This window comes from Pelobates fuscus, chromosome 3 (assembly GCF_036172605.1).
Source record: "Pelobates fuscus isolate aPelFus1 chromosome 3, aPelFus1.pri, whole genome shotgun sequence".
Lineage (NCBI taxonomy): Eukaryota > Metazoa > Chordata > Amphibia > Anura > Pelobatidae > Pelobates > Pelobates fuscus.
The window spans coordinates 261,836,665-261,848,840 of record NC_086319.1 but is presented as its reverse complement, the minus strand read 5'-3'; the positions used below and the strand labels follow the sequence as shown (position 1 = coordinate 261,848,840).

Genomic DNA, 12,176 nt, shown 5'->3' with positions numbered 1-12,176 from the left:
AGTATACTTCCTAAAAAAAACATCTCTTGAACTGTCCTCCCATATCCCTGCTCCCTTCTTCCTCAAAGCTTCTGGAAAGACTTGTCTTTACCCGTCTGGCTTGCTTTCTTAATTCCAACCCCCTCCACTCACTCTACTGAGACTGCTCTATTTAAAGTTACTAACGACCTAATCGCAGCTAAATCCAAAGGCCACTACGCCATAGGAATTCTTCTTGACCTCTCTGCTGCCTTTGACACTGTTGACTATGCTCTCCAAACTCTTCACTCGGTCTCTGTGACATTGTCCTCTCGTGTTTTTCCTCCTATCTCTCCCAATGCTCATTCAGTGTCTCCTTTTCTACTGGTATCTCCTCCCTTTGTCCTGTCTTGGTTGGAGACCCCAAGGCTCTGTTCTTGGTCCCCTTCTTTTTTCTCTTTATACTGCCTCTCTTGGCAAACTTATTACCTCATTTGGATTCCACTACCATCTGTACACGGATGACACCCAGATATATCTCTCCTCCTCAGACCTCTCCCCTGCCGTCCTGCAACGTGTCACTGCTTGCCTTTTTTCCATCTCTGACTGGATGTCCTCCCGTTTTCTGAAACTCAATCTCTCTAAAACCGAACTTCTCTCCCTTCATGCTGTCATTGCTTTATATTTGATTCTGGCCTCACATCCAGTCTGTTACCAAATTTTGTCTATTCCACCTTAAAAGCATTGCCTGCATCCGCCCCTTTCTTACACAAGACACTACTATGGAGCTTGTTCGTACTCGACTAATCTCTAGCATGGATTATTGTAACCCTCTCCTAATTGGTCTTCCCAGAAGCTGTACTGCCCCGCTACAGTCTGTAATAAATTCTGCTGCTAGACCGATTTTCCTCTCCAATCGCTTCTCTCACAACTCACCCCTCTGTCAGTCCTTACATTGGCTTCCTGTATCGTATAGGAGTCAATTCAAAGTACTAATTCACACCTAGACAGCACTGAACAATTCTTTACCGAAGTGAAGACTAAAATCATAAAATAGTCAGATTTTTCTCACTGACATAGTCCAAATCAAATACTTTCTTTACAGTGCAAAAGATAGAATGAGTAACATTTTCATTGTTGCATATATATTCTAGAACAAATCCTTAATTAAGAGGATAGAATAATATAAACAATAACCCTTTAGTACAAATTGTCTAGAATCTATTTTTTTTTATTGCAATACAAACATTTGCACATTAAAAATATATTATGGTTTGCTAGCATTATACATATGGCTCGCTGAACACTTGCTAATGACGTTCAAGCCAAAAACTCATATCCTGGTGCGTTTTATAGAGGTTTAGAATTCAAAGGTTCTAAGTAATTATTTTCAATTTGCCCATGACGTCACTTCTTATTGCATTTAAATCAGACTTCATTAGTCGTACATCTCTGCAGTCTCATTGGCCAGTGTACATGTCTCTGGTTTCCCAATAGAATTAATGAAGTAATGGAACATTTGTCAGATATTACGTATAATCCATATATCGCTGTAAAAAAATTAAATCAGAGGATACGGATAATCAAACCATACAACGTGCAATTATACGGGTCTAGTTGTCAAAACGGTTAAATTTAACAGTAGCCTTCATAGTACGTTGTAGATATAAATAAACTGATCAAAACTACAAATTATATTTATGAGAAATAGCTATACAAACAAATATAAATACACATAAATATCAAATGTAAAAAATTAAATAAAACTTTAAATATATGTCACAATTGCTATTATTCCTTCCAGAGGACCTACAAAAAGTTATATAATTGGCAGCAAAAAGGTATGTACCAGATGATATGTTTGGTTATAGTTTTTTTCCCCAAAGTTTGCTGGGTTTGTGAGGATATTAATGAGTCATTGGAGAAATGTGGTTAAAGGTTCCATTTTAATTAACAATTCAATAATTGCCTGTGTTCAGAACTATACTTAGCTGTGCTCTGGACATTGGCCCCATTGGCTAAGGGTGAAGGCTGCTATGTAGTGTCTGAGCTATTGACACCATTACTACCCAGAATGCCTTTCTCACAACACATCTCATTTAAAACTTTGCAGGTGCAAGGGCATCCAAACACTTTCACATTGTTTGCAATGATTTTTATGTTGCAGTTTTACACTAATATGTATATTTGTCAATATAATAAATGGACCTGGATATGAGTCTGTGTACAAGAATCACAGTCTGAAGGTATAATACGGGAGAGTGTCATACATAAGTATTTATTTTACATTTAGTATTTATATTTATCAGTAGCGCCGCTGTTGCTGGTAGTCAAGTTTGGGGTTTCACTTCAGATAATACAAAGTAATTGTCCCTTTTTGCCCAGTCACTGCTGAAGAAGTCAACACTCTCCATGAATTGGTTCACAGATAGCAAACAGGTAGCTACTACAGAAAAAACAAAACATTTTAATGCCAAACCTCCAATTATTGTAAGCTCATTTGAGTCCACAACACATCTGTTCATGTAAAGAAAATGTATCTTGTTGTATTAGTGGTCTCGTCCACCTATAGTACAGCGCTGTAGAATATATTAGCACTTTATAAATAGTCATTCTAATGATTTGCTTAGCCAACATGATATCCAAATTGATTACTTCTGGTGGCACATATACCACTAAATGTGGTCTCTTGAGAATCCTTTGTGGTTCAACTCGACTGCTGAGTTGTTGTTTTTTCTCCAGTTTTCACATGGTGGTATAACACTGGACCTTTTAATACATAATATAATATAACTTAACGTATGTATCTACTGCCCTAATACCAGCTAGAAGAGATAAGCAAGCTGGTATGACTTTCACAAAAAAGTGGAATGACTAAGAAGTGAAGGTGGAATTATCCATAAGCCTTTGGTTTGATGGCTCTCCAGAACTTCACATAGTGGTTCAAGTATGTGTGCATCTCCTTTCAGCATTTTCAGATGCCAGTGTGTTTCTGTATCCAGTCCATATATCGGGTCACGCGAGTGTAAACCCCTGGAGTATCTTTTTTCCCACACCCAACTCCCCAGCTGATGACTCCAAGTACATGCATGCGGTCATCATGAGGACAGACTAAAGGTCCACCAGAGTCACCCTGTAGAGGATAAGAGAGAAACATTTTAATGATCAGAATTACTTCTCCAAGTACATCTATCTGTCCCAGGTCATGATATATTTTGAATCACACATGTTGTATGGGTGTAGCATTACTTACCTTATCCAGGGGCCGGCCGCGGGACTCTCTTCGAGCCGCGCGCGGTCCTGCTGCTGCACGAGCCGCGCGCGGCTCATCCGACGGCTGCAACAGGAAGGCGGGCAGTGACCGCGAGAAGCGTTCACGTGTCCCGCCTGAATCTAAGAGCGCGCCGCAGGTCTCGGGCGCACTCTTAAAGAAACAGTGGGAGCCTAAATTGGCAAAAGGCTCCCATTGGCCCCTGTCATGCCACACTCCCCATACACTTACCTTTTGGGGGTGTGGATATGACAGGAGCCAATCACATTAGTTTAGAAGGTACTTATACTCACCTTTTTCCCTTAGTCCTTGCCCTATCGTGGTTTCTGTTGCAGTTCCCTTTAGCGCTTGTTGTGTTCAGTTGTGTTCCTTCGTATTGACCTTGGCTTTGTTTCTGACTACGTTATCTCTTTATCCTTATCTGTTCTCTTTGCCGGCTTGCTGTTTTCTGTGTACCAGCTAGTCCTAGTTTACACTGTCTCTTTGTGCCCTTGACCTCAGATCGTTCCTGACTCTGTCTCCTCTCATATACGTCGAGTCTGGCCATTCTAAGGTCCGGTAGACGTATCTCTCCTCTGTGTTATCTTTTGTTGAGTTGAATCCTGCGAGTTGGGGTATATTTTCGTTACAATGGGACAACTATTTATCGTTACAGGTTATAATCTAAATATTATGGTTAAAATGATAGAATAGTTTATAACTCTACCTATTCCTAGAGATTAACCTTCCCCGTGGGTCCTCCAACTCTTTACAAAGTTCTACTTCTCACAACTGCTTCATATAAGGCTTATTGCTCCCTATAAAATCACTCATACTCAATTCTCCTAGTAGCCCATATCATTGGTCAGATAGGTTTAGGGTCTATAGCACCAGGTGTTCATTGTTTTAACTTCAGTCACCATCCATGTCCTTGGTCAACAGCCTGCTGGTCACCTCATAGGCCAGACACAGAATCATCTGTCATAAAATGTAAAGAACATTTCCATCACATAAGGATGACCAGTAGTCTGATGGCAACAATGGAGTGTGGCATTAACAATGATTTGAGAACTAGGGATTGCCAACAACGCACAAGCTCAAAGTCCTGCTGCTTCAAATACTTCAAATTCACTGACAGATTGATGTCATGTAATTGGGGTAGGATATCATCATACTACTTTCTTGTATATTCTTTTATAAACCTCTAATAAGGCCCTAATGGAGTATGAAATGAGGAGGAATTTTTATATAACACGGGCCATACATGTAAAGCCCCCTTTGCACCCCCCCACACCCAAAATCATTCAGTGCTCTTTGCAGTTTTAGAAAATAAACAAAATGAAAATAGTACGTTTCCTCCAAGTTGAACTGATGCAAACAGTGTATGTTAGATGGGTTCTGTAATATTAAAACAAATGTGCTGGATGGGTGTTGTGATATTAATGCTATCTATATAGCTGTTGAATGTTGGATGGATTTTATGACATTAATATTATTTATATGGATGCATGTAAGCTATGTGGGTGTTATGCAGAAGATTGTGCATAATTCTGGTGAAGTAAACGAAAAAATAGATAGTGTAGCGCTTCTATAGATATACAAGAAAAGTAGTAGTTACCTAAAAGGTAAATGGTAGACTACCATCTACCTTTTAGGTAACTACTACTTTTATTGTATATCTATAGAAGCGCTACACTATCTATTTTTTCGTTTACTATTCTTATTGTATCTTATGGGAAGTTACTTGACTTAGTGTTTAGCAGCTTATCTTCATATTTTCATTGTATATACATCTTGTAAATATTTGTTTCATATACTAGCGCTGGTACCTGTTCTCTCTTTTTTTGTACATAATTCTGGTGAACACTGAGTCCTGTGATGGAGTGTATAATACCTCTGCACTATCACAACGTGATAAGAGGATTAAACTAGGCCTCTTGCTCCATAACTTCAGTCACTTGCACACACTAACACAATGGATGCCAGCGGTGGAAGGAAGTGCCTGAATCTATCAGGTGTAGAATTTGGAAGGAGCCATGGGTGGGGATGTGAAATCATGTTTTGTTTTACACTAACATCCCATGTATTATTAGAGACTACATACACGTCTGCCTCACATAGTCACCCTCCTTAACACCTCTTCATACTTATTTTCTATAGCACCAGCAGCTCTTTAAAATATCTTATAGCTCACCTGGCATGCATCATCTATGTTCCGGGTGTCACCTGCACACAGCATGTTTGCGGTGACTGTTCGGTTTGCTAGACGTTCTGAAGTGCACATTTTGTCAGGATAGAGCCTGACATGACCCTCCTTCAGCCGATCAGAATAGAAAGGTGATACTAGGAATGAAAGACAAGCAGAATAAGCATGCATCAGTACTATGCATATTAACTGGGCATTGCTATACTTTAGAAGTGGTGGAAAATCTAGCTAATTTATGTGTCTGTGGCCAGAGCATGTGATAAATCTTATTCATATTCACTGAAGAATGTAAACTGATTACAGCTGCAGTATGATTGATTTTAGTTTGTATGTCAGTTCCACTCATCTAATGTGATGAGTGGAACTGCTTTTTAGGGATAAACTTCTGTGGGGCATAATAGGATAAGGCAGGCAGTAAAAGAAGGTACCCCACAGACTATAAGAAGATGCTCTTCCAGTTATTGAGGGGTACTGCAGTAATTTCAGGCACAACCACTAAATAGCGATTCAGCTGGAAACTTTATTTTTTGCAGTATTTAGTATTGCATTAGCTATATAATGCAATAGAAATAAGGGTCCCATTTACACCATAGTTTTCCTTTAATAAATGCACATTTACAGTGCCATTATGGACTTTCAAGGACACATGCCCCTGTGGGTAAGTATATATCATTATTTATGGTGACCCTAGAATGGCTAATAGGTGGAGAGAATGATATGCAATAACATTAATTAATTAATTAAGTGGGTACATTGTGGCGTAAAATGGAGATAATTGAAAAGTGGTAGTGATGAAGTTGGTAGGGTGCTAGACTCTACTTACAGAATTTTCCCCTGACTTGTTGGGCTCTGCCCATTTAACCCCATGTACTCAACTCTTTACTTTCAGAGGCTTCATACCCTGTTCAACATCATAAACCTATAGAAACATAGCATAGCAATTACTTTACAGAGGTCTCATTCTCTCCCCACCCCTGTGAGGCTGTTACCCAATGACATCTGTACAAGACAGGACAACACACAGGCCTGTCTTTTAGGGTGCCCAGAATTCAAGATCCCAATGCAAAGCCAATGGGGGATGTCAGAAATTCAGTTAAAGCAATCAATACATGTCTAGGTGGGTCTATACCCAGACAATGGCCCATTTGTTTAAGAACAGAGGAAATTGCTGCACTTGCAGAATTACATACACAATGTGTTTCTTTTTCTAACATACACTTATTATTAGTCTACTGTTGTCCTACACTACATATATTTTATTTGATTGCATCACAACAGGGGGCCAGTGCCCCACCTGTTCCTACGAACCAGCATCCATTACTATAAGGAGTATTATATGGGCTATATTGTGTACATTATAGGGTAAAACAATAGGGTCAAGTACGGGATAAACGTAGAAGGTTCAATGGAGACACAGCTGAAAGTGTAGGCCTTACATTCCTCTGTCTTCCCAAATCCAGACATCTCACACTCAGTCCAGTCTGGTAAGGAAAGTCCTGGCTCAGGGAGACAGGCAGGTCGAATGCGTTCTGTTTCTGTGGCGCATGTTCCAGAGACTGACCGGAGCTTGATCAGTGCTAGAGGGAAAAGATTAGAAATGATCAATGGGGTCGCTACAGGGAAATTGAGGCAAAAATTGCAGGAGAAAAAGGTGTGGGACAGGAAAGGCGCATTTTTAGCTAGGAGTATATCTGGGTGATATAGAGAACTTACCAGGAAACAATGACATCCCTTAGCACAGCTTGGAGAAAAGAGAGGACAGGGAAATGACAGACATTTAAAGACATGCTATACACAATGAAATCATTTTAGAAGACAGCAGAGAAACGTAATTGTTACAACCAAAGGAGCATGTTCTAAGGTAATTAAAGCACAATATTTTCATGTATATTCAGTAAACTGAATTTTCATGAAGTATGTATTCCTAGCGCTACAGTCCTAATGCAGCTATTTATTTTACCCCCATCCAATTTAAACAAAACAAAAAAATTTAAAATAAAACAAACTACTCCATTTTTTTTCCAGCGCAGTCTCCCTTAGTGCTGCCATGACCCCCTCCTCGAGTGATGTCAGCGTGGGGCTATGCCTCCATCATGACAGGCCAATCCAATGCTCGTTGTAGAAGAGGGGCATATGTGGTGCTTTCTGCGATGTGCCTAAGATTCTGCCATTGAGACTCATTGAATACAATGATTCTCAATGACAGACCGTGATGGCACGGTGCTTGCACGCGTGACATTACGTTATGTTATAGTATGAGAGCCGGGAAGTACGTTTCTCAGCTCTCATACCAAGAGGGCTTGGTGGTGTGGCTTCAAGTCTTCTAATTAGTTAAATAAAGGGTTTTGAGGGGGTGGGGGCAGGACTGAAGGCACTATAACAATTTCAATAAGATGAAGTTGTTGAAGTGCCTACAGTGTTCCTTTAAGACAATGGCTGAGTTGGAGAATCATTGATTAATTTTTGCCTCATATTTTAAATTCGGATTTAATTCACAAAAAGTCAGTGTTTAGTTAATAATGACTGACACTAGAAATGTAAGACTTATGTAAATGTCAGTGGGAGAGTGTAATAGAAATCAATTGACATCCCTTTCTTCTCTCCTTACCTATGTCATTATCAAAGGATTTTGCATCGAAATCAGGGTGGAGAATCAACTGCTCGACAAAGAATTTCTGTTCCTCTTCAGCTGGTACACTCCGCATAGAACGACCCAATATAACACGCATCCGACTGTTGGGAATTCTGAAAGAATATAGAAGACAGAGTGTAAACCAGGTTGTCATTGTACTATATTGTAACTCGGAATGATATCAAGAGACTATTAAAGTGCATAAGACACTACAACTCACCTCTCAGTAAAGCAATGTGCAGCAGACAGCACCCAGCAATTGTGAATAAGAGTCCCACCACAAAAGTAGTGTTCATTTAAGGATTTTCTAGCCAGAAAATAGAAGGCTGCCTGCCAAGGATGTGATGTTGCTTGGGCACTTTTCCCTCCAAGAATGCGGTACTGTGCCGGTTGGGGTCGTCGGGTACCACAGTAAGCTGCAAGTGAAAAGGAAGATTGTCAATCCATGGTTTGTTAGGTACGGCTGAGGAAGTGCTTAAGAGGGTTTTATCAGTCATTGCCACTTACTGCATCGGGGTATATCACAGAACTCCCAAGCTGTCTCCGTCCCTCGAGCAACATGGCACCAGGGGCGAATGTCATTGTCTGGATTCCTGTGGATGTGAGTAAAAACAAGTTTATATGGAGTGGAGATACAGTCAAACATTAACACCACAATCAGAAATGAGTTCACTCCCCTAATGCAGACACAAAGCAATATCCTAGCATGCAGTCACAACGCAGATATAGTACAAACATTCCATTAGACTCAGTGCAGACAAAATACTAAATGAATACAGACACAATACAATATCATGACACATAACCACAATAAAGATCTAATACAGACATTCCTATAAAACATAACGAACATTGTCAGACATTTCCAGGTAAATCAGACAGTATACTGCTTCCTGTGTCCAGGAGCTGAACCTTACCTGCAGTAATTGTGGCTTCCCATCCCAAGTCTGCGTGCATTGCTGTGCCATGCTGTATTTACTTTGTGCTGTAATAATGGTGAATCCCAGCGCAAACATGGTGCCCCTGAGAATGTGACGCTCTGTGATCCGCGGTATGTTGTGCCACGATCATAGTAACAAGTAGGAGAATCTGAAAACAATCATTCAAAAATGAGTTTGCATTCCAAACGTGGGAAATATAATGCACGCACTTTTATTGTTACATTAATGTCATATCTAACCACATCATTGCATTGTGTTTAGGAAGAGACATTCTTAGGAAGAGAATGGTTCTAATTTGAGACCACTATCTGTGGTAGAAGAAACAGATGAACAGAAACCTTGAATAACTTGTATCGTATGTGTTGCAACTATTTTGAGCACATCGCCATAACAACTACAATATGGTGTAGTGGATGTGGTGCTTAGATCCAAGAAGAAGTTTAGAAAATTAAAATAGAAATATGCAAATACCCTCTTGTGGTACTTACCAAGTTTGCAAGCTGGCACACTGCAAAATTCCCATGTGTACCTTCCATCCTTAAATACATGGCACCAGGGTTTATAATCATTGTCAGGGTTCCTGTGAGAGAAAGACATTTTAGTATTTCTCCTAGCAGTAAGTCAGACCTTTTAAATTGTATTAATTCAAGATTGACATGGACCGTCTACATTTTCAAACTCTCAGATGGCATGAGGCACCCATCATATTCTTTTTACTCCATGAGAATACTTCAAAAGCTTTGAATCCATCAGGACAACCCTGATCTAAGAACTTCATACCAGAAAGGTTATTGTAGAGAAGGATTAAGATCCCATAACCAATTTGAATCCCCCTTAATTCTTCAAACAGGAATGGTTGATGGGGAAAGCAAACTCATGGTTATGGGCCACGTCTGACCCCTGAACCCTAAGTAGCCATCCAATGTCGAATTATGTTTAATTCTGCTTTGTTACTCTTAATAGTTATAGGTTAGCTATAAGACGTTCCTTCTCTCTCCTTATCTCATCATCCCCCCATTCCATATTCTGTTATAATTTCATCTAGCTTCCCTCCACATATAACATCCCCGGCTATTGTTCCTTTGCACTCCATCATTTTATCCTCTGCCCATCAAATGTATTCTGTTGATAGCAGTTTTGTCCAGTATTTACTTCTTCTTGACTGTGGCACTAAATGCGAGAATCCCCTATTGATTGATAAAATATTAAACCCCCATCTTCCCACAAACAATGGGCTTTTCAGAGTCATGAAGGAATAACATTCAGATATAGAAGATCTATTAGTGTGCCAGTCTGCATTGCAGGAAGGGGCAAAATAATATAGAAACATAGAATGTGACGGCAGCTAAGAACCATTTGGCCCATCTAGTCCGCTCAATTTTATAAATACTTTTATTAGTCCCTGGCCTTATCTTATAGTTAGGATAGCCTTATGCCTATCCCAAGCATGCTTAAACTCCTTTACTGTGTTAACCTCTACCACTTCAGCTGGAAGGCTATTCCATGCATCCACTACCATCTCAGTAAAGTAATACTCCCTGATATTATTTTTAAACCTTTGCCCCTCTAATTTAATGCTGTAGAGACATGGTACGTGACAGCAATATTATAGTATGTGGTTATTTCTACTGTGAACATATGACCACATATCAAGAATATGGATTATGTGCATGAAGAAAACAGAAAACCATAATTTTAAACAAATACTATCTTCTAAAGCACAGCACGCATTACCTGCAATAGTTGTGGTTTCCTAGTCCCAGTTGCAAAGCATCACTCCGATGTCCATGGTATAGCTGTCTCCTAATGCCCTCTGAATTCCAGTTCACACAGACTGCTCCACTCTGAGTCACGCTATGAACCCCTCTATATGTGGTGCCTGAGCCCTCATAACAGGCTTCGAGGGTATCTGTAGAATACACATTCAAGTATTATTACAAAAATTGTCTTGTTACAAATGTTAAAATTCCATTACATTGATTAGCATTGCTTTTGACCTTAAAAAGAGAGAAAACTCTATGAAAGCTAATCTTTTACTATTTCTTATTAGTCCAATAAAAAGTATTTTTGCATATTGCCATTCTCCAGTTATTTTGGCATACAAAAATTGACCTCATATTATGTCCCCTTTCTATGTCACTGCAGTAAGATATTAAGACAAAAGAAAAGAAAAATGTACCTGCGCTCTCTCTTTAATCCCTATGTATATTTAGGCAAATGGAGGTAAGTTAGTTACTCCAATGGCCATATAGAGATATCTTTGCCAGAAGCTCAAGGAAGCAGGCTGAAGGGTGGGTAGGACCAGCTTAGGGGGGTCTGCAGGTGGGCATTCCCTCCAATGGCCATTGGAGCAACTAAATGACCTCCATTTGTCTAAATATACATAGGGATTAAGGAGAGAGCGCAGGTAACCTTTTCTTTTCTTTGGTTTTTACTATATATTGGGGCTGATGGGTACTGCAGTCCTTGCTGCCGGCCCAGTAGTGATGGGAGTGAGCGCAGGACTTCTCTTTTTGTATTTACTTTGCATCACACAGCCTTGTTACAATGCTGCCGCCCATCCCATGTGTTCCCTATTAAGGGTTAATAAGTATATAGGGGTGTATATAAAAAAAAATACCGCTCTCTGTCTCATTAGAGATATCTTTGCCAGAAGCTCAAGGAAGCAGGCTGAAGGGTCAGTGTAGGACCCACTTTAGGGGGGTCTGCCTTGACGTTGGCAGGCGGGCATTCCCTCCAATGGCCATTGGAGCAACTAAATGACCTCCATTTGTCTAAATATACATAGGGATTAAGGAGAGAGCGCAAGTAACTTTTTCTTTTCTTTGGTTTTTACTATATATTGGGGCTGATGTGTACTGTGGTCCTTGCTGCCAGCCCAGTAGTGATGGGAGTGAGCGCAGGATTTATCTTTTTGTATAAGATATTAAGACAATTTGTGGGAAATAGAGAGAAGGTAACGTCCAATAGCAGCAGACTTACTGGACCATTTAGGGCATTGTTCCTGCCCATTATAGCTGGAGTTTTGGACACTCACTCAAGCAGGTCACTACAAATTCATGTATCAGGGCACATGAGTGTGTCACTACATTACAATATCTGCTCAACATACTCAGCACCATCATACAGAGCGGCATGTTTTTGTTTTATGTAGGACCAATACTGTGCATACTAAAGAAAATCAAAATC

General features: G+C 39.9%; 1 protein-coding gene across 3 annotated transcripts in view; it reads right to left on the bottom strand.

The window, feature by feature from the left end:
• Positions 1-2,210: 2,210 nt before the first annotated feature.
• Positions 2,211-12,176, bottom strand: part of PLAT (plasminogen activator, tissue type) — a 32,487-nt gene continuing 22,521 nt past the window's right edge. For all 3 annotated transcript variants that reach the window (XM_063448439.1, XM_063448440.1, XM_063448438.1), the window contains exons 7-15: positions 10,722-10,896; positions 9,476-9,567; positions 8,964-9,135; positions 8,554-8,639; positions 8,267-8,462; positions 8,023-8,159; positions 6,851-6,991; positions 5,403-5,551; positions 2,211-3,091 (exon numbers count right to left, since the gene is read on the bottom strand). In XM_063448439.1, the coding sequence (XP_063304509.1) occupies positions 2,933-3,091; positions 5,403-5,551; positions 6,851-6,991; positions 8,023-8,159; positions 8,267-8,462; positions 8,554-8,639; positions 8,964-9,135; positions 9,476-9,567; positions 10,722-10,896 (1,307 nt within the window). In that variant the 3' untranslated portion in view covers positions 2,211-2,932. The remainder of the gene's footprint in view (positions 3,092-5,402; positions 5,552-6,850; positions 6,992-8,022; positions 8,160-8,266; positions 8,463-8,553; positions 8,640-8,963; positions 9,136-9,475; positions 9,568-10,721; positions 10,897-12,176) is intronic.